Raw genomic sequence first — 23,794 nt, forward strand, 5'->3', positions numbered from 1 at the left:
TTTTAAAAAGGCCGATGAAGCAATCTGTTTGTAAGATGGCAAACTAACATTTATGGAAAGACTGTCAGCGTAGCATTGGAATTTTGATCTAAAAATATTGCCTTGGTTGTACTAACTTGAGTGGGAGGCAGCTGCTTTCTGATTAGCTATTAAGAGGTCCTATTTGACCATGAATAAAAAAAAACCAAGCCCAGCCCACATGCCCCACACATTTATTGCCTGAGCTCCTGAAGCAGTAGTTCAATTTCTAACGAATATTGTGAGCTCCAGTCCTTTATTTCCAACTACGGTATAGGAGTTTCTGTTGGGTATTTCACGCTCTTCAAACTTCATCTGCCCCAACCAAAGCCTCCTCATAAACTGGCCTGCTTTCTTTCCCATCCATTTCTTTGCTGCCTCCAAGGACATTATCCTATTCGAAGCCCCCTTGTCACTGGCCTTCTGCCTCTTCCCACTCCGATTCATTCTACATACCACCTGCTGCTGGACAATGCTTTCTAAAGCATTGCTTTCATCATCCTGGTCCCCTGGCTGGACTCTGATCAAAATCCCAGGTGTAGAAAGAGGCATCCTGCAGGGAGGAGTCACAACTGGGGAAATGGCGCTGGGGATTAACCCTAGATTCTTCCATTATTGCCTGCCGCAAGGACTCAGGAATAAGACCAGCTGAATGAAGCACATCAGAGGAGGGGCAGATGTCTACAAACCTGCTTGCTAATAATCCCCCATCTGAGCCTGGAGCTGATGCCAGGACAACACTGACATCTTATCCTCAAGTGACAAGGAAATGCCTACGGGGGAGATAAAGCATGATTCTAGACCCAGCCTCTGAAATCCCTTCCAACTACCTAAAGTCTGACCAACCACATTCTTGGCATCACTCTATAGTCTCCTCAGTTTTCTCTTGGATTTACTTATCGTGTAGTATTGAGTTCCAGACCCAGACCTCCTTCAATCCACATAGAAAATGGATTTCGTAGGCTTGCAACCCTGTGTCCAGAAATTCAGTCTTTAGTTTAATGATACACTAAGGTGTATGAAATGCAGATCTACTTATGGTGACAACCTTTCAATATTTTATCTCACTTTACTGAAGAGAACCTGTTTGTATTAATTTATAACATTTAATACTTGTGACTAATAAATCCACATTTCCAAACAAAATAAAATTCAGCAACTCTCCTCCTATTGCACAAAGGGGTTCTCCATATAACTGACTTAGTAATGGGTAAAGCTTCTGTATCTTTGCAGAATTATTTTCACACTACCTTTACAGATTACTGTGGGACATACACTTGAACCATCTTCCCAGTCACTGGAATAGATCCAAAGCGAAACATTTTATTGCAAGATTTTAAAGCAGCCCTGGCCAGGGGAGAAAATAATATCCATATAAAGCTAGCAAATACAGCAATAAAATAGCATATCTACAAGGAGAAAGGGAGCAGGAAAAGGAGGAGAGAGGAAAGTAAGGGAAGGTGGGAAAGACCGTGAACAGCAGGAGGAACAGCTCTGGCTCAGAAGGAAAAACTGCTCTCAAGGAACTGAGCGTGAAGAACAGCACAGCACAGCCCCTTGGGAACCTCATTCTCTCCCCATCACACTTTCTAAGCGGAGGGCAAGCCTGTGCTCACTGGCTAGGCACCCTGCAAGACACAGCAATGAGTTTAATTCGGTCTTTCCATTCAAGTAACTGACGTGACAGACAAGCTGAACAATAAAGATAACAAGGCAGAATGTAAGTGTTTCTCACTAAGGAAGCTGAAGAGGTGGTTTATTGCTTCATTTAGAATTAGGGCATAGAGTCATCAGTTCCGTGTGTGGGGGGAGGGGAGAAGTTGGAAGGTTGGTGAGTAAAAATGCAAAGTCTTCATTAGTTTAAAAATTAAATTGTGTTCTAAAAATCCAGATTAAAAGAATATATACATACATAAAACTTGTAAGTTGAAATGAATGTATGTCAAAGCCAAATAATTAAATACAAACTCCCTTTACTTACATGCCAAGATCTGAGCTCATAGCTCTGGATAAATAACAAGCTATAGTTCATTGACCTGTTTGGGTATTAATGAGCTCTTCGAATTTTTTTCAGCAATCACTTGGAAAATGGTAAGTAGAAAGTCGGTTCAACATTAACATTTCTCTGCTAGTGTAAGTCTACATTTAAGGCATAATTTTGCAAATTAAAATGTCAGGTGTATTTATTTTGAGATTATCTAGAGACATTCAATTTTGCATTTCTTGGGACATTTAATATCCTTTTGTGTCCCCATATAAAACATTTATCTGTGTCAAAAAGCCCAAAACCACTTGTAGATACTTTTTCTTTTGCTGGCTATGTTAAGAATATCTACCTGTGGGAACTATAATAATTCCCAGCAATTTACTGTCTGGCCAAAAGTATCACATTTGCACATGATTTATTGATGAATAACTTGTGCAAGCTTAAGTAGCACTTCATCAATACATGTTTTCCTTAGCTGTTCTGGGACAGAAACAGTGCATCCCTTTCTGGCCTAATATTATATAGACTTATCCTAAATAGTTGAAAAACTCAAGATAGTTATTCAATAGTCAGGCTATTATGAGAAACTCTCATTGCCATGTTCACTGGGAGCTTATGATTAAGGATGTCACTCACTACCACACTCACTGTCTGCTCCATTAAGCCCTCAGAGAGAAAATTCTTTCTGCTCTTAGTACCAGGATCAGTTACACACATTGGCAACTGGGCCGTTTTTACCTTATGATGGTAAGAGTATTTCCCTCACTGTATTAACTCACTGCATTTCCTCCTTTTTATTGGTTGCTAGAAAATGTGAAGCAAAAATTGAAGGGCCAGCTGTGCAAGTCAAGAAGATTCCATACCATATGTTGTCTACAGTAATAATATGTAATAGAAATCATTATTAATGCTAACAAGTATCGAGTACTTTCTGTTAAGCACTTTACATATGTTAGATTTCACTTAATATTCATAATAATACTAAAACATGAGAACATTTCTTTTGCCATCTTGACTGATGAGAAAACTGAAGTTTAGAGAGGTTAGCCAACTCCCTCAAGGCTACTGAGTTAGTAGAACACCGACTCCATTAAAGTCTTTCCAACATGGAAGACTGCTCTGTTAGTCTGCCTCCTGGTCCATCCATGCATCTTCCCTGTTGAGTCTTTATTTCCTTTAACTAAGGAAATAAAGTTAATAGAAAAGAATTCTTTGGAAAAACACCAGGGCTCTTCCAATCTCCTTCCAAAAAGGTATGTCCAAGCCACAATGTCCATCTGGCTCAAGCTACTTAAGTGTGGGGTGGCAAAGTTCTCTGATGCCATTTTTCCCCCAGAGTGACATGTGCTTTATGAAGACAGGAGAGATCATGGGAAGATCCATGGTTCAGTAAAGGATCAGGAAGGTCTCCTGAGTCTGGACGTTGGTGCTATGTGTGCTCAGTGGGGCCACTGTGTTGACTGCATGGTTTGTGTACAAAGACGCCTGCCAAGGGGTTGTGCACGACCATGGAGTTTGAACTCCAGCCTGTGCTCCAGATAGGGTTTCTAAATTCCCGACAGAGACATGAATATTCAAGATCAGAGAATAAGAAATCAAAATACCCTCCCAATTCTGTGGAATTCTTAAAATAGTAAGTTATTCCATGTTTTTTCCCCAAATTTTACTTATATGTTTTTAGGTATTAATGATGACCATAATGGTGAAGAATTTCCATAATAATAAACAGTAAGTCACTTTTTGTGATAGAGATACTAAAAATTTCAGAGGTTTTTCTGTTAAAAAAATACCCAAACCAGGGGTGCCTGGGTGGCTCAGTCAATTAAGCGTCGACTCTTGGTTTCAGTTCAGGTCCGATCTCACGGTTTGTGAGATTGAGCCCCACATTGGGCTCTGTGCTTGGGATTCTCTCTCTCCCTCTTTCGCTGCCCCTCCCCCCTCTCAAAAATTAACTAAATAAACATTAAAAAAAACAAAGTATATCTACTACAGTAACATGTAAAAATGATCTCCACCTGATAGCTGATAACACTAAAAGAGGGAGACATTACCACAAATAAATGCCAAATGGAAGTCATTTTAAATATTGAAAGATGATGTAAAAATATTTACTATTTATAAGATATTATTCTTAAATTAAGTTTTAAAACAAAGCATTAACTGTCTATTCCAATAGTCTTGATTTTTGTTTCACGACAAATACACCAGACACACACAACAAATTCTTCATTTTGCATTGCATTTTGCATTGGCATTGGTCAAATGCATCTTGCATTTTGCATTGACATTGGTCAAATTGTTAGGAGGCTTTCAAAAGCATAGCCAAGGTGGGCATTAAGGTTTGCTTCACAGAAGCTCATATCCTTTTTTAATGATGAAAATTTCATCTGCTTGCCCAGATTCCAGTTTGGCCATTGAAATCTATGTTGCAATGGAGAATTAGAATACTTTTTCCCAATTTCCCAATTTCTTGACTAAGTTTCCTTGGGATTCAGGATTCAGGAAAACATAGAAATTTTTTTTCTGAGAAATGCAGGGAATTGCAGCTGGGGCCATGCTAAGAAAAGGGGCATATTTTTCTTGCAAAAAGAACTTTTTCAGCTACAATCTTGTGTCCATGCAGAAGACTTTTGTCGAATTCACAAAAATGTTCACATAAACTATTTTACCTGTCAGCTTGGAAGGACCTCAAAGGCACCAGGAAAGTATCCTTAAGTAATTTGGGAGTCACATACACATCTTTACATATGCAAAGCCACTGGCAAATGCCCTTGGTTCATCTGATCAAAGACCTAGGAAGCTAGAGGAAACTAAGAGCTAAGTAAAAATGTTATTTTTACAAGTGCTTCTGAACTACAGCTTTAGACATGGCCTACCTAGACATTATCAATATCAACGATCTATTAACATTAATCTGGGTTTTGGCAAATCATTTGTCTTGCCCTGCCCCCATTCAAGTCTTAAATACATTATATAGACCATTATTATGTAACATGTTTTCACATATGTTGAGAGTAATGGAAATGGACCAATACATATTTTAAGCAACTACAATGTACCAAACACTATGCTGCATCTTTCAAATATGTATTTCCAATGCTAAAGTTATCTTACAGGACAGGTATTAATTTTATTCCATGGGTTAAGAAAAATAAGGCTCAAAACTATAACCAAAAGCCACACTGCTAAGTGACACGGCCTAAAATTTATTTGTAGTACAACTTCAAAACTCCATGCTCTTGCCACCACACCATACCACAAATTGTAAAAGGATGGCAAGTCATAATACCTGCTGGTTACTGTGGCCCAGGGGAGAGGGCTGGTACCAGGCAGCCTGGCTGCTCTGTGAGAAGTAACCTTACTATCCTCAGGGTAGTAAGACCTTCCCCTGTGCACACTTAAATAATAACAGGGATTTTTACTACCCTTATTTGAAAGAAACATACAATAAATGTGGAAGCAGAATATACCTTTTTGGGAAAGGAATTAAAATAATCATTGTAAACACAATACAAAAGGTCTGTCTTACCTTTAAATATTTCACCAGCTTCTGAATTTGCCAATATTCTGATGGCAAATCTGCATTTGCTTCCTGACGATCAAGTGGTTCTTCACCTTCCTCACTCTCTGAGGAGCTCTCACTAATGATTTCCTCAATCTTCTCATTACTCTTACTAAGAACAATAACAATCACCACATAACATATTTATGCTACAACATGGAATTGGTTATAATCGTTACTCTTTCAGCAATACGAACTTAAGCAACGAGTTCTAGAAGATCTAACACCTTCTCAGTTCTTGATCTTTGTTAAGATCTAAGTGAGGAGATGAATAATTGCATGCTGTTTTAAGAAAATAGAAATGAACAGGGAATTAGTATATGTCCTATGGCTGTGCTGTACAAAAAGATAGCCACCAGTCACAGTATTTAAATAACTTGTGGTTATTTATATGTTTATATTTATTTAAATGTCTTTATTGAATTGAAATAGAATACAATTAAAAATTTAGTTCTTCAGGGGTGCCTGGGTGACTCAGTTGGTTAAGCGTCCTTCAGCTCAGGTTCATTATCTCATGGTTTGTGAGTTCAAGCCCCGTGTTGGGCTCTGTGCTGACAGCTCAGAGCCTGGAGCCTGCTTTGGATTCTGTGTCTCCCTCTCTCTCTGCGCCTCCCCGGCTCGTGCTCTGTCTCCCTCTCTCAAAAAATAAACGTTAAAAAAAATTAAAAAAAAATTAGTTCTTCAGTTGTAGAAGCCACATTTCAAGCACTCAACAATCACATGTGGCTGGTGACTACTATACCAGGTAGCTCAGATATAAACCATTTCTATTATCATAGGAAGTTTAATCGGGCAGTGCTGCAAATGCCTCACAGGGAGAGTGTCTCCCTTATGGAAGAAAGTACACTTTTTCCTCACTGCTCTAGAAGCTTCCAACTTAACCTCAAGGTCATGGTCACCAGCTAGTTCACTCAAGCTTTCACGACCATATCTAATTCTCATTTTCTGTTTATCTCCATCCTCTCTTCCCTCCAACCCTCATGTGCTCTCTTCTATAAATGTCTTTTCTCACCTGTTTTGAAGCACAGTAGAAAGCATACTACTAGTAATTTCATAGTAGTAGTAACTTTCAAGTTTTATTAAGATTCTATAATTCTTTTAATTTCTCAAAGGTGTTGTGGCGCAGAGAGTTGTTCTCTGGGCCACAGTGGAATGAAATCCTGAACTGAAGCGTCTGTTCCAATTCAACAAGTCGCATGAGCTGAGTTTTAATTTAATGTATTCTCTGGTCTAACAAATGTCCAGAAACCTAGGTTGGTTACAGAGCAAAATATGGTAGACAAGGCTGACTTAAGAACCAAGGTAAATTTAACTCAAAGGTCCCAGATATAAACATATACTAAATAAACCTATATTCTCTCGGGAATCTCTAAATGTTTTAGCTTAACAAACTCCTGGAGTTAAGAGCAGGTGATTTACGCAATCACTCTCAAATCATGTTAAAAAAAAATCAATACCCCAAAGGAAAGTTGTTCTCTTTTTCCAGTGATGAATCCTTTGACATATAACTTTATATGGCTTTCCCCTTTTATGAGATTCCCTTCCTGTCCTGTCCTGTCCCACAGCAGCTGTACATTCAGGAGGTAAAAAGAAGCAAACCTCAATGTTTCATTGAGCTATGAACTCGACCATAAGAAATACTTCTCTACCACATCATTGTACCCACTTAAGCAAGAAGAGATAGAGAAGTTCTCATTTTTATCGCTGACTAATGGTTGTTGCTTGGATACACTACCCCTTTACCCTTATCTATCACTCTGGAGTTCTCGGACTCACTAAAATTTGATTTAAAATTGAAATGCTTTAGAGCAAACATCCATTTCAGGAAAGATGAAGTAGATATACCTTTCCTTATTCCTCCCACTAAGTACATAAAAATCCTTGATATCATATGTAAAACCAACAGGAGAGAACTCTGACAGGTAGAATGGAGAAGAAAGACTATCTAGGGACCTGGAGACCTGAGAAGCAACACAGTGAGGAGTTCCTTGGATTTCTTTTTGTCTCACATATCCCAGACAGGGTACTAGAGAAGACAGTGGTGTGGAAATACCAGTGGGCACAGAGGAGAAAAGCACCTAAAGAGGGGGCGCCTGGGTGGCTCAGTTGGTTACACATCCGACTTCAGCTCAGGTCATGACTTCACAACTCGTGGGTTCAAGCCCCGTGTCAGGCTCTGCTCTGACAGCTCAGAGCCTGGAGCCTGCTTCGGATTCTGTGTCTCCCTCTTTCTCTGTCCATCACCTGCTCATTCTCTCTCTGTCTCTCTCTCTCTCTCTCAGAAATAAATTTAAAAACAAGCACCTAAGGAAAGCCTGCTCTTTCTCGTCAGAGGAACAGAAAAGGAATAGCTTAACACAACAGAAAACTTTTAGGCAACAAATGATTTATTCTTGTCAACACCACAGAAAACACTGTGCCCTATCCCCACTTCTGCTAGCAATGGCCAGAGAACTTTATCAGGCTACAGCAAAGCTCCCTAATCCCCAGGCTGGGTGGTGTTAGAGAAGGCCTAAAAGGGAGTCAGGACTTCCACTGATCCCAAACCCCAATGTCAATGTAATAAAAGGCCCATGCCTTTCACAGACAAGCTGGTATCCATAGAGGCCTAGGCAGAGCTTGAACTTCCACTACCACTCATAAATAATGAGGATCCCTCACCTACACCAACCCCCATCCCCCCCGCCAGGTGTCAAGTGAGGGCCCACTTGAACCCTGCAATTCCTTTTCTAATCTGAGGAGGCACCATACACCTTATCCCGCCAATGTGGTATCAGAGGCCTGCTAAAACATAAGATTTAAATAAGACCCGGAAGAATTCAGAAGAATTAATCCAACAATTAAGACTCAGAAAATCTCAAAAATTATTACAGTTTAAAAATTACCCATTCTCTTACCATGCTTCAAAATGGAATAAATTAAAAAAGACTTTTATGGAACAGAGTAGGGGGGAGTTAGAGAGACTAGAGGGAGAGAAAGAAAACCAAGAAAATAAAAATCAAAAAGAACAAACAGAAAAAAATATACATAATGACAAACTTAAGCCCTAACATAATAATGACATTAAAGGTAAATGATCTAAATATCCCTTAAAAGACAGAGTTTAACTTAATGGACAAAAAAGAAAAAAAAAAAGGGAACCAACCAAATGCCATCTACAAGGAACTAATTTCAAATATAATGATATGTTATAGTTTGAAAGAAAAGGAAGAAAAATGCACCATGCAAACAATCAAAAGAAAGCAGAAATGGCTATATAATATCAGATTAAGTAGACATCAAAAAAGAAAAACAAAACAAAACAAAACAGAGCAAAACCGACCAGGGACACAGAGGAAATTACATAAAGATGGAGTCATGATAATCCTAAATATGTATTTCCAAGTAACAGAATTGCAAAATACATAAAGCAAAAACAGAACTAAAAGGAGAAACAGAAAAATTGCAATTATAGTTGGAGACTTCAATACTTCTCTCTCATCAATTTATGGAACTAGACTGAAAATAAGCTAGGATATAGAAGAAATCAACAACACCAAATAAACATTATTTATTCCACATTTATGGAACACTCCACCCAACAGCAGCAGGTTACACATTCTTTTAAGCACCCAAAGAACTTATACCAAGATAACTTGACCACACAGAACCTCAACAAATTTAAAAGAATTGAAATTATATAGAGTATGATCACTAACCACAGTGGACTCAAACTAAAACATCAGTAACAGCAACAGAACAGGAGAATCTCCAAGTGCCTGGAAACAAAATAATGCTCTTGGCTCAAAGAAGAGAGTCTCAAAGGAAATTACAACAAAACAAAACAAACAAACAAACAACAACAACAACAAAACACATTGAACTGAATGAAAATGAAAATACAACATATCAAAAACTTTTGTGCACAGCTCAGAGCTAAAGCAGTGCAGAAAGCACTGCTTTTTAGCGTTATAGCCCTATAAGCTATATAGCACTAAATCCTTACGTTAGTAAAGAGAAGTTTCAGTCAACAATATAAACCTGCATCTAAAGAAACTGGAGAAGCACCTGAGTGGTTCAGGTGGTGAAGTGTCCGACTCTTGGTTTGGCCTCAGGTCATCATCTCATGGTTCATGAGTTCAAGTCCCATGTCGGGTTCTGCACTGACGGTGCGGAGCCTGCTCAGGATCTTCTCTCTCCCTCTCTCTCTCTGCTCCTCCCTCGTCAAGCCCCATCTCTCTTTCTCTCTCAAATAAATCAAACAAATAAACAAAGAGGGTGGTGGGAGAATAGATCATGTTAATAGACACATACCGAACTAACTGCGCTCTTCCGGGTTTAACGGGTGGCCCTGACCTTTCAGGTCTTCTTCTGTGTTTCTCCTCTTGGGGGTCTCTTAGTAAGCTTCTGTACCTAAAAACACACAAACTTTTAAAATTAATTTATGCGGATTAATTGGAAATTAAAAATAGAAATACATACAAATATTCCATCACTTTTATGCACCCAAGTGATGTTCTCCTAATACAGAAAACGGCTATGAGTTCCAGCCTCATCTGACATCTGAGATGTCCCTTCTGTCTCTCAGGCACAGCCATGTACTTTATGTAGTGGAGGAGCATGTGGTCCAATAGGCCTTTCGTGAGGAACAGGTGCTAGGAACAGGCTGCCATCACTGTGGTGGCCCTGCCCTCTGTGCCTTCTACTAGCAGTGCCTACTGCCCTGGCTGAAAGCTGCCTTTTCTGATCTTCCACACCCAGCACTACAGCAGGGCCCATATCTGGTTTTCCAGGTATTCCCAGGTTGAGCACAGTCCTTGGCACATAGTGAGTTTTCACTAAATTGTTGTTAGGTAATTTCCTGATTGAAAAACGTAAGCCCGTGGGCAACGCAGTTTTTTTAAAATTCACCTTCCAGGTAACAGAGCAGCCCATGTATTTGTCATTTTCAGACTCAAATAGTCACAAAGGCCAAACACCTCAAAATTGAGAATTAGAGGAGCAGGAGTGTCTCCTCTTTCCACAGGACTCCTTCCGTCTGCTCTCTGGGTTTGTAGGCAAAATGCAATCACCCAGTGGTCCTCAGAATCCCTGCCCAATCAGGTGACATGAAACTTGTAAGCCTATTTGCTAATTTAAAAAGTGCTCTAGGCACTTCTGACTGCTCTGATATTTACATAACGCTGGTCCTTAATCTGTGCTCTGGCACCTCTTTATAGATGGCCCAAAATGGAACTAGTTTTGTATATTTCAGACATTCAACAAACCAGTGTCTACTTTACTTAGGCTTGTTAATATTTACTAGCCTTTCTATAGTATTTACTTAAAGTTCTGTTAATGACAAGACATTATCTCTATCAAGATTTCCCTGATTAACTCCACATAATTTTAGTCATCCTAAATGCTCCTAGCACTTACTTAATCAGGTCCCTACAACTATGTTCACATTGCTCCTGAGATGTCTCCATGTGTTTTCTCATCTTTTTCATGCGTTATTTCCCCTGACTTACTGAGTGAATTGTGTTCTTCCCTTCCCTTCCCTTCCGGTGCCCACATGTAAACCCTATTCACATCAAATCCTTCTACTTGGTATATGAAGACGGGTAGGGAGGGATCCACTTGCATTACGGAGGGAATGTAAATATCTACTCTAGTACTTTCCTGCTATGACATAAACTTATGTGAAAAACTAGGCAAATGTGGTCACTGAGGATGTATCAGAAAACCCATCACGCAAATTTCCACATACTCTTTGAAACGAACGGTAGCCTTCCAGCTTAAACTTGGCTCTAATCTCTTGGTCATTTGACTCTTCCCAAAATTAATTTGGTTCTTCTCCAGTGTTCTCTTGCCTGAACCAGTAATAGCTTTCTGAACGGGGGCTGCTTCTTCCTTCTCAGGTGGCTCATTAGTTGGTTCTTTCTTTTCCTTTTCGTCGCTGAATCTCTTCTCCTTTATTTAAAAAAATAATAATTTTTATAATGATATCATTTCTGAATTATCTAGTGCTATCTGAAAATTAACACTGGTGGTAACTTCAAGTCTCTGATGCATCTAACTTCTGTTGCTTAGTGGCACACATTGGATGAGGGCCACTTCAGGACTGAGGTCTCTAACAGAGCTAGGCTGATAGTAATGGATGTTCCTAAACTCACCCCCTGCTGTAGCACACACAGATCCAATAGCTGCATTTGACCTACTCACTCCTCGCCACTGTCAAAAAATGTAAACTCAAATGCTATAGTGACTGGGACACATCATGTACAAACTACTGAAACTACAGATAAAGAGAATATCTTGCAGGGAGCCAGAGACAAAAGTCACATGACAGACAGAGGGAGAAACACAACAATTAAAAGAGACCTATCAGAAACAGTGCAAGCCAGAAGAAAAGAGAATGATACCTTTAAAGTCCAAAAAAAAAAAAAAAAAAAAAAAAAAATCCAAGGAACTGCGAAATCAAAATTCTAAACAGAGACAAAAATAAAGGTTTCAAAATAAAGGCAAAATAAAGACTTTTACAGATGAACAAAAAACAGAGAATTCACTGCCAGAAGGCTTGCGCTAGAGAAATATTAATGAAGTTCTTTATTCAAAAGGAATATCATGCCAGGAAGACTATCATACAACATTTACACAAAGAAATGGTAAAAATCAATATAAAAGACCATTTGTATTATTTTTAATCATTCCAAAATATAATTGACTCTCTAATGCAAAAATAGTATCAATGTGTTGAGGGGTTATAGCACGCAAAAGTAAAATGTAGAACAATAGTGCCAAGGGTAGGGAGAAGCATTCAAGGTATGCTGTGGCAAGGTTCTTAAACTATTTGTGGAAAGGTAAGATACTATTTAAAGGTGGACATGATAAATGAGAGACATATATTATACGCCCTAGAGCAGCAACCATGAAACTTTTAAGAAGTATAACTGACAAACTAATAGCATAAATAAAACAGAATAATTTCTAAAAGCTCAATTAGTACAAAAAGGGCAGAAAAAGAAGAAAAAAGAACAAAGAACAAATGGGACAGATAAAAAACAACCAGCAAAAAAGTAACTCTTTTGTTAGAGAGGGGAGCAGGAGAAAGGGCAGAGAGAGACAGGATCTTAACCAGGCTCCACATCCAGCATGGAGCCCAACTCAGGGCTCTCTCTCATGAACTGTGAGGTCATGACCTGAGTCAAAATCAAGAATCAGATGCTTAACTGACTGAGCTACCTAGGTGCCCCAAGAGAGTAAGTTTAAATTCAACTCTATCACTAGTTACATCAAATAAAAATGATTTTAAAACTTCAATCAGGGAAGCCTGGGTGGCTCAGTGGGTTAAGCATCTGACTTCGGCTTAGGTCATGATCTCATGGCTCATGAGTTCAAGCCCTGAGTTGGGCTCTGTGTTGACAGCTCAGAGCCTGGAGCCTGTGTCCCTCTCTCGCTCTTCCCCTCCCCTGCTCAAGCTCTGTCTTTCTCTAAGAATAAACATTAAAAAAATTAAAAGAAAAACTTCAATTAAAAGAAATCAGATTGGATGAAAAAGGAAAACCAACTATTTGTGGTATAAAAAACCCACTTTCCATGCAAACAGTAATCAAAAAATGCAGGAATGTCTATATTAAAAATCAAACAAAGTAGACTTCAAAACAAATATCATCAGACCAGAGGAAGATACATAATAACAAAGAGTCAACACAGCTCTAATTGTGTATTCACCAAACAACAGAACTTCGAAATACATAAAACAAAAATGTAACTAAAAAGAAAAATATAGATAAATCCACAATTACGAGACTTCAAAACTCCTTAGTCAGTAATCAACAAAATAAGCACATAAAAATTAATAATATAGAAGACCTGAGCAATAGTACAAACCAAACTGATAAAATTGACAGAGAACACAGTACCCAACAGCAGCAGAAAAACACATATTTTTCTTAAATGCACACACAAAAAAGAATCACCAAAACTGACCACTTTCTGGGCCATAAAACAAACATCCACAAAGTTAAAAAAAAAAAAACCTAAAATCATACAAAAGATCTTCTCTCAAAACAATGGAATTAAACTAGAAATCAGTAAAAGAAAAATACCTGGAAAAGCTTCAGATATATTAATTTGCATGAAAACATATCAAAATCTATGGGATGCAGTTTACGTAGTGCTTATAAAGAAATTTACAGAATAAAACCTTATAGAAAAAATAAAGGTCTCAAATCAATGGTTAAGCTTCCAAATTAAGAAATTAAATAAGAAGAGCAAATTAAGCATAAAAAAATCAGAAGGAAAAAAAATCATAAAGAGTAGAAATAAAAAGGGAAGCAGCTAAAAATAAAGAAAATCAATGAAACAAATAGCTGTTCTTTCAAATGATCAAAATCAATCCCTTCTTTCCTGACTATCAAGAATAAAAAGAGAGAAGACATATATGACTAATATTAGAAATGAAAGAGGTATCATCACAAAAGATCCCCTAGACATTAAAGAATAATAATGGAATGTACTCAATGTCAATAAAACAGATAAGTTGTATCAAATGTACAAATTCAGTGAAATACACAAACTGCCAAAGCTCAACAAGAAAAAAATCTGAATAGTTATATATCTATTAAAGAAATAAGATCCTCAATATAAAAGCATTCCAACAAAGCCAGGTACAGATGGATTCACTGTCAAATTCTATCAAACATTTAAGAAAGAAATAATATCCAATTTATATGAAGAATTCCAGAAAGATGAAAAATAAGTGAATATTTCCCAATTTAGTTTCTGAGGCCACACTACCCATATCCTTCTTGATTATAGATGCAAATGTCCTCAATAAAATATTATCAAATTTCACCCAGCAATGGTAAGACATAATGACCAAGTGGGATTTATCCCAGGATTGAATGTCAACTAATTCAGTACTCAAACATCAATGTAATGGTCATCAGCAGACAAAAGGCTAATCATGTGATTATCTCAAAAGATGCAATAAAATCACCAGTTCCAGGCCCCAATGGGCTCACTTCCCATGGGTTACATGGAGGCCCCATGAGAAGCATATAAGAAGGCACTCTTTCCCTCCCAGCCAGGGTAGGGTCAGCAGAAGCCTCGTGGGGACTGAACTTCCACCCCTGTCCAATGGTAACGAAGCACCCCATACCACAAGAGTTGTCAACGGAAACTAAGTGAAGGACTCAGACTTTGCAGGATGTGCCAGTGAAGGCTCATTAAAACAAAAGATTTAAATAAAATCTGGAATTTCACAACATAATGCCCCAAATGTCCAAGACAATAAAAATATCACTCATCATACCAAGAACCAGGGAGATCAAGAACTGAATGTGAAAGGATGATGCAAAGATGCTTATACTGAGAGAAAGCAAATGTTGGAATATCTGATGAGAATTTAAAGCAGCCATCATAAAAAGGCTTCAGCAGCAATTACAAAGACTTGAAACAAATAACTAGAAAGTCTCAACAAGTAAATGGAAGATATGAAGAAGAACCAAAAATAAATTTTGAAGCTTAAATTTACAAAACAAAATACAAACTCAGTGGATAGGCCTAGCAACAGGATGGAGAGGACAGAGGGGGAGAATCCATGAAGTTGAAGATAGATCAACAGAAATTACCCAATCTGAATAACAAAGAGAAAATTGATTGGAAACAAAAATGAATAGAGCTTCAAGATCTGTGAGACCAAAACAAAAATTCCAAAATTCATGTCCTCAGAATAACAGAAAAAGAGGAGGAAGAGGGTAGACTAAAAATGTATTCTAACATGATTTGAATTTTCCCTAAGTTGGAAAAAGACATAAATCTACGATTCAAAAAGTTGAAAAAACGCTAAACAAACTCAAGAAAAACTCAAAGAAATCCATGCCAAGACACATAATAATCAAACTTCACAAACTAAAGACAAGGAAAATTCTTAACAGCAGTTGAGAGAGAAACAATATTTTACTTATAAGAGAAAAACAATTAAAATAATAACAGATTTCTCAAAAGCAACCAGGGAAGACAGAAGGAATTAAAACAACATTTTTTTAAGCACTGAAAGTAAAGAATTGTCAGCCTGATACTATATCCAGGGTAAGTATACTTTAGAAATGAAGGGGATGTCAAGAAGTTCTTGGGTGAAAGAAACACGAAAACAATTTGTGGATGAAGGAAAAACGAAGAGAATCTGTCATCAACAAATTTACCTTAAAAGGGTAATAAGTTTTTAAACAGAAAGACTGTGATAAAAGAAGAAAACATTGCAATATCAGAAAAGAACAATGGAAAAGAATAAAAGTGTGGGTAAATACAAAAGACTTTCATTCAGCTCTTGAGTTTTCTAAATGAAGTTTGATGGTTGAAACAAAAATATAACATTGTCTCATATAGTTATCAATGTATGCAGAAGAAAGAGACAATTAGAAATTAGAGAGGGTAAAGGGACTTAAAAGAAAATATGGTTTAATTTTTTACTAAAGTTGTATTTATTTTTTCAGTCACATCAGTGTAATAGTTATTACAGCTTTTGTAAGAAGTTTATGTTGAAAGAGAAATGACATATTCTCATAGAGTAAATTTGTAAAGGAAGAATATGTCGACAGCTTTTCTTTTTGTGACATACCAGGAGTTGCAAGGATTGAGGCATATACAATTATTGTTTGAAGGAGACATGGTTTCTATGTTTCACTCAAACTGTTATGATGTCAAACAATAGATAATTATTAATTATGTATGTATAATATTGTACAATACCTAGAGTAACTCCACACACACACAAAATCTATGCAAAGAGATACACTAAAAACTGCAGATAAATCAAAATAGAATTCTAAAAAATGTTCAAGTAATCCATAGAAACTGGAAAAAGAAAACAAATGAAAAATAGAAGAACAGAAAACAAAAGTTAACTGGCAAGTGTAAGCCATAACATATCAATATTAAATGTAAATGATCTAAACACATCAGTAGATACACCAATAGAAAGCTTCACAAATTTCTTCTTAAAATGACTCAATTATGGGGCGCCTGGGTGGCTCAGTCGGTTAAGCGTCCGACTTCGGCTCAGGTCATGATCTCACGGTCCGTGAGTTCGAGCCCCTCGTCGGGCTCTATGCTGACAGCTCAGAGCCTGGAGCCCGTTTCAGATTCTGTGTCTCTCTCTCTCTTTGCTCTTCCCCTGTTCATGCTCTGTCTCTGTCTCAAAAATAAATAAACGTGAAAAAAAATTTTTTTAAAATGACTCAATTATATGCTATTTAAAAGAAACTCACATCAGGTGGTTCAGTTGGTTAAGTGTCTGACTCTTGGTTTTGGCTGGGTCATGATCTCCTGGTTTGTGAGTTTAAGCTCCACATGGGACTCTATGCTGACAGTGTGGGGCCTGTTTGGGATTCTCTCTCTCTCCCTCTCTCTGTCCCTCCTGTGCTCTCTTTCTCTCTCAAAATGAATAAATAAAAACTTAAAAAAAAGAAGAAACTCACTTCAAATATAATAATATAAATATAAGTAGCTTGAAAGTAAAAGGAGGGGAAAGATAGAACATGCAAATATTAGTCAAAAGAAAGCAGGAGTGGTATAAAATTATCAGATTAAGTAGACTTCAGAAAAAGAAAAACAACCAAGGAGAGAGAGGGAGAAAATAGCAATCTTAAATGCACATACAGAGTTTCAAATAAAAAAAAAAACAGAACTAAAAGAAAAATTAGACAAATCCCCAGTTATAGTTGAAACACTTCAAAACCTCTCTTGACAACTGATAGAATATCAATAAGAATATGGAAGAACTTACCACCAAAACCACATGATATAATCCACAAAGTAAAAAGAAAAGAAGAAATAATAAATACCAAAGTAGAAAAAAAAATAGAGAAAAATCAATGAAACTAAAAGCTAAGTCTCTGAGGAAACTGTGAAAATCAATACACCTCTATCCAGACAGATCAAGAAAAAATAAAACACCAATGACCACTATCAGGAATGAGAGAGATAACAATAGCTACATATTCTACAGACATTAAAAGATTAATAAAAGAATAACTTTAAAAAATTTTTTAATGCTTACTTATTTTTGAGACAGAGAGAGACAGAGTGCAAGTGGGGAAGGGGCAGAGAGAGAGGGGGAGACACAGAATCTGAAACAGGCTCCAGGCTCCTAGCTGTCAGCACAGAACCTGACGTGGGGCTTGAACCCACGAACCGTGAGATCATGACCTGAGCCGAAGTCAGACATTTAACCGACTGAGCCACCCAGGCACCCCAATGAAAGAGTAACTTTGAACAAGTTTATGCCAATAAATTTGACAACTTAGATGAAATGGAAAAATTCCTATAAAGACAATCTACCGGGGCATGTGGCTGGCTGTTGGTAGAGCATGTGGCTCTTGATCTTGGGGCTGTAAGTTCAAGCCCTGCACTGGGGGTAGAGATTACTCAAAATAAAAATAAAATGGTTAAAATAGCAAAAGCTATGTATACTTTACACCAGTGGAAAATTTTTTTAAATAAAATAAAGACAATCTACCAAAACTCCCTCAGAAAGAAATAGATAACCTGCATGGCCCTATGACTATTAAAGACATTGAATCTCTTTTTAAAAAACTTACTTTACATGGAACACTCCAGACCCTGATGGCTTCCGTACCAAATATTTAAGAAATAATAACAATTCTACACAAACTCTTACAGAAATTGCAGAGGAGATAAAACTTCCCAACTCATTCTATAAGGCCAGTATCACTTTGATAACCAAAACCAAAGGTATTAAAGAAAATGACACACCAACAACCTTATAAATATAGATGTGAAACTGAAAATCTTAGCAAGTTAGATCCAATCATATATAAATAGAGATACTACATCCTAGAAATATAAGGTTAGTTTATTTTTTGAAAACTCATATCAATGTAATTTACTACATTAACAAACTAAAAAAGGAAAAAAAACCATGATTATCTCAAAAGGTAATCATTTGATAAAATCCAACATCTATTCCTAATAAAAGTTCTTAACAATTTGAAATAGAAGGGAACTTCTTCAACCTTATAAATTTAGTATGTGGAAAAGCTACAGCTAACATTATACATAGTAGCAACTGAAAGCTATCCCTTTACCACTAGGAACAAAAGACCTTTTCTATATAATTCTATATTGGAGGCTCCAGCTAGGGCATTAAGGAAAGAAAAAAAGGCACTGAGATTGGAAAGGAAGAGGCAGAATGATCTTTATATACAGATCATATGATCCTCTATAGAAACTCCCCGGGATGTACAAACCAGACACTAGAACTAATAAGTGTTTCAGAATATAAAATCAATATATAAAAACCAAGTGTATTTTGAGTGGCAACATATAATCACAAATTGAAAATTTAAAACTACCATTAACCATAGCCCTTGTGAAATAAAAACTCAATGAGTAAGTGTGAAGATCTAACTCGCTTTATTAACGGATTCATGAATCCAGCAGCATCCCATCTGGTAATTAGAGTGATGCTCCACTGAAGTAAACAAAAGAAAAGTTTTTAAAGGCTGAAAGAACATTTTAAAAAAGGGACTTGACTATCAAGGAATACATTGTTTAGGCAAGGTTGCCCTCTTAAGAGGAGAAGAAGGGGTAAATCAGTAAATTTCCTGGTATTGACCAGGAAATTCCAGTTGACTGGTTGCAGGGTACATTACTGGTTGGTTGAAATTGTAGTTATTTAGGTATAAATACTATAATAATAGTAACACATATTTTAGGATATATAATAATATATCTGTTAGGTGGTTGACTTGGCCTAAGTGATGCCACTTCGGGCTTGTGGTTTTCTTTTGTAACACCCCCAAAATATGAAATGCTTACAGGTAGGTTTCACAAGAGATGTGTAAGGACTATGCACTGAAAGTTACAAAATATTGCCGAGAAAAATTAAAGAATATCTAACTAAATGGAGAGACCTACTATATTCATGGACTGGAAACTTCAATATTGTTAAGACATCAGCTCTTTCGAAAGTGATCTACAGATTTATCACAATCTCAACCATAATTCTTTCAGTGTTTTTATGAAGAATTCAATAAGCTGATCCCAACATTCCAATGGACTTGCAAAAGATGTAAAATAGCCACACAAGTTTGAAAAAGAGCAACACTGGAAGATTTACACTACCTGACTCCAAGACTTACTATAAAGCTACAGTGATCAACACAGTTTAGTACTTGTATAAAAACAGACAAACAGATCAGTGGAACAAAAATACGCTCACACAAACGGACAACTGAATTTTGATAAAGATATAAAGGTAATTCAATGGAGAAAGGATGGTTTTTTTTTCAACAAATGGTGCTGAAACAACTAGATATTTACATTCAAAAGAAAAAAAAGGACTTTGATCCGCACCTCATATCATGTACAAGAAGTAAATTACAAAGGCCTGAATGTAAAACCTAACATTTGAATACTTCCAGAAAGGAAACATTGGAAAAAATTTTTGTGACACTGGGTTTGGCAAAGCTTTATCAGATACAACACTATGAAGAAAAAATTAACAAGTTAAACTTCATAAAAATTGAAGACATTTGCTCTTTAGAAGCAATGGTTGGAGAATGAAATAAGCCATGGACCCGGAGGAAATATTTACAAGTCATATATCTGATAGAATATGTAAGCCAAGAATATATATAAAGATCTCTCACAACTGAGTAAGAAATCAAACAACCCAATAAAAAACTGGGCAAAAAAATCTGAATAGACACTTCATCACATATGATAGATAGATGAATGGCAAATAAGCATATGAAAGAATGCATTCAAGAAACGTAAATGAAAACTCAGGGAGATACCAGTACACGCACCTATTAGAATGTCTAAAATTAGAGGTTTGACCTTACCTATTTTTTTTTTTTTTTTTGAGAAAAAGAGAGAGAGAGAGAGAGAGAGAACGAACACATGTGAGCCAGGGTGGAGCAGAAGGAGAGAGAGAATCTCTCTTTTTTTAGAGAGCCTGACACAGGGCTCCATCTCATGACCCTGAGAGCAACCTGAGCTGAAATCAAGACCTGGACATTTAACCAAGTGAGCCATCCAGGTGCCCGTGACCAATTATTGACGAATAAGCAGAAGAACTGGAACTCTCCATACACTGCTGGTGTGTATGTAAAATATTACAACCACTTTGGAAAGCAGTTTACAAATCGTTTAAAAAGTTAAACATACAACTACCGTTTGATCTTGCTGTTTTATTCCCACATTTTCCAAGAGAAATAAAAGCATATGATCTGTACAGATAAGCGCCTGAAAACAAAATGTTAAAAATATGAGAGTTTAAATTGTAAAGACATGCACAACGTCTTGAAGATAAAGTAAAAGTATATTTACAGAAAGTGGGTGACAGAAAATAAAATCAGAAGATCTCAGAGTCCCAACAAACAACTAGTAAGTTTCAAAAAGAGAGCAGAGAACAGAGAGGAAGGAATGATTAGAATGATTAGAAAAAAAAGTATTTTTCTAGTTCTGAAGGACATATGTCACCATTGATGAAAAACAAACAACACCAGCACCAACCATATCATCATGAAAATTACAGAACATCAGGAATAAGAAAAGATCCTAAAGGCTTTGATAGATGGGAAAGGCTAAAACAGGCCACATAGGAAAAATTGCCTTAAAAATTCTAAGTAAAAATTATTTTTGAACTATCGTTACAGAAACAATAACGGACAGAAAAATAAAGATATTTTCACACACTAACCCTCAATTTTTTCCCTCTAATGTGCCTGTTTTGCTTAGGAAGCTCCACCAAAATGATGGGATACACCAACAAAAGGAAAACTAAAGGGAAGGGAACTTCTTCAACACAATAAAGGCCATCTATGAAAAGCTCACAGCTAACATCACATTCAATGGCAAAAGCCTAAAAGCCTAAAAGCCTTTCCCCTAATACCGGGAATAAGGCAAGGAGGTACCTTTCACTGCTTCTATTCGACAGTCCTAAAAGGTCTAGCTATAGTAATGAGGCAAGAAAAAGAAATTACATCCAAATTGAAAAGGAAGAAGTAAAACTCTCTCTGCAGATGACATGATCATATATGTAGAAAGACCAAAAGATTTTTTTTAAAACTGAATTAATGGGGGCGCCTGGGTGGCTCAGTTGGTTGAACGACTGACTTCAGCTCAGGTCATGATCTTGCAGTTTGTGAGTTCGAGCCCTGCGTAGGGCCCTGTGCTGATAGCTCGGAGCCTGGAGTCTCCCCCTCTCTCTGCCCCTCCCCTGTTCATGCTCTCTCTCTCTCTCTCTCAATAATAAATAAACGTTAAAAAAATTTTTAAAAACTGAATTAATAAATGAATTCAGTAAAGTTGTAGGATTCGATTTTGAAATTCATATTCAAAAGTCAGAACTGATTTCAACCCTCAAAAATCAGTTCTAGTGGGGTATCTGGATGGCTCAGTCGGTTAAGCATCCAACTCTCGATTTTGGCTCAGGTTATGATCTCACAGTTGTGAGATCAACCCTGCATCATGCTCCACGCTGGGCATGCAGCCTGCCTAAGATTTTCTCTCTCCTTCTGCCCCTCTCCACCCTGTGTACACGCCTGCATGTTCTATGAAAAAAATCAGTTCTATTTCTCTATAGTAGCAGGAAACAATCAAAAAGGAAATTAAGGAAACAATATCATTTATAATAGCATCAGGAAAGAATAAAATGCTCAGAAATAAATTTAACAAAGAAGACAAAGACTTGACCCTGAAAAATATAAAACACTGCTGAAAAAAAATTAAAGGAGATAAAAACAAATGGAAAAACACCCCGTGTCCATTGATTGGAAGAATATTAAGATGACAATGCTATACAGAGCAATCTATAAATTCAATACAATCCCTTAGAAATCCCAATGCTATTTTTTTTTTTTTGCAGAAATGGTAAAACCAAACCTAAAATTCAGATAAAAAGTCAAGGGAGCCCAAACAGCTAAAATAGTTTTGAAAAGCAAGAACAAAGTTTGAGGACTCATTACTTCTCAATTTCAAAACTACTACAAAGATATAGTAATCAAAATAGTATAGGACTTGTATAAGGATAAACAAGATAGAATAGAATTGAGAATCCAAAAATAAACGCCTACATCTATGGTAAACTGATCTTCAAAAGGATACCAAGCCCATTCAGTGGGGGAAAGAACAATCTCTTCCTCAGATAATACTAGGAATCCACATGCAAAAGAATAAAATTGCATCCTTATCTTACTTACACCATATACAAAACTTTACTCAAAATGAATCAAAGGCCTAAATTTAAAAGCTAAAACCATGAAATTCCTAGAAGAAAAGAGGGGCATAGCTATCTTCATGACCTTGAATTTGGCAATGGTTTCCTAAGTACAATACCAAAAATACAGGCAACAAAAAATGTATTCGTTGGACTTTATCAAAATAAAAAATGTTTGTGTATCAAAGGATACTGTCAAGATGAATGAAAAGACAGCCCACAGAATGGGGGAAAATATTTGCAAATATTAGATCTGATAAGGGGTTAATATCCACAATATATAATGAATTCCTACAACTCAACAACACAAAACATTTTTTTAATGGACAAAGGAACTGAATAGACATTTCTTTAAAAAAAAAAGATACACAAATGGCCAATAATCACATGAAAATATGCTCAACATCACTCATCACTAGGTAAATGCAAATCTAAACCACAATGAAATACCACACTTCATAATTAGGTTGTCTACAATAAATGCACATACAAATCCACACACAGAAAATAGTAAGTATTGGTGAGAATGTGGAGAAACCAGAATCCTTGTACATTGCAGGTAAAAACATAAAATGGTTCGGTCTAGGTGGAAACAGTTTGGCAGTTCCTCTAAAAGTTAAGACATAGAATTACCATATGACCCAGAAATCTCACTCCTAGGTATATACTCTCCAAAACTGAAATAGGGACTCAGATACTTGCACACCAGTATTTATAGCATTGTTCACAATAGTCAAAAAAGTGGAAACAACCCAAGTGTCCATCAACAGATGAATGAATGAATAAATTGTGGCATAATATAAAAATGGAGTATTATTCGGTCATAGAAAGGAATGAAGTTCTGGCAAAGGCTACAGCATGGATGGACCCTGAAAACATTATGCTGAATGAATTAAGCCAAATACCAAAGGACAAATATTGTGTGATTCCATTTATCTGAAATATCTAGAAAAGGCAAATGTCTAGGGACAGAAAGTAGAGAGGTTACTAGGAGCTGGGGGAGGCAAAAGGGGAA

The 23,794-nt window shown here is 36.8% G+C and overlaps 1 protein-coding gene across 7 annotated transcripts in view; it reads right to left on the minus strand.

The window, feature by feature from the left end:
* Positions 1-23,794, minus strand: part of ODAD2 (outer dynein arm docking complex subunit 2) — a 201,735-nt gene that overhangs the window by 161,245 nt on the left and 16,696 nt on the right. For all 7 annotated transcript variants that reach the window (XM_042945195.1, XM_042945196.1, XM_042945197.1 and 4 more), the window contains 3 exons: positions 11,296-11,498; positions 9,861-9,959; positions 5,535-5,679 (listed from right to left, as the gene is read on the minus strand). In XM_042945195.1, coding sequence (XP_042801129.1) covers positions 5,535-5,679; positions 9,861-9,959; positions 11,296-11,498 — 447 coding nt within the window. The remainder of the gene's footprint in view (positions 1-5,534; positions 5,680-9,860; positions 9,960-11,295; positions 11,499-23,794) is intronic.

The sequence above is a fragment of the Panthera leo genome, chromosome B4 (assembly GCF_018350215.1).
Source record: "Panthera leo isolate Ple1 chromosome B4, P.leo_Ple1_pat1.1, whole genome shotgun sequence".
In the NCBI taxonomy this organism is placed as follows: domain Eukaryota; kingdom Metazoa; phylum Chordata; class Mammalia; order Carnivora; family Felidae; genus Panthera; species Panthera leo.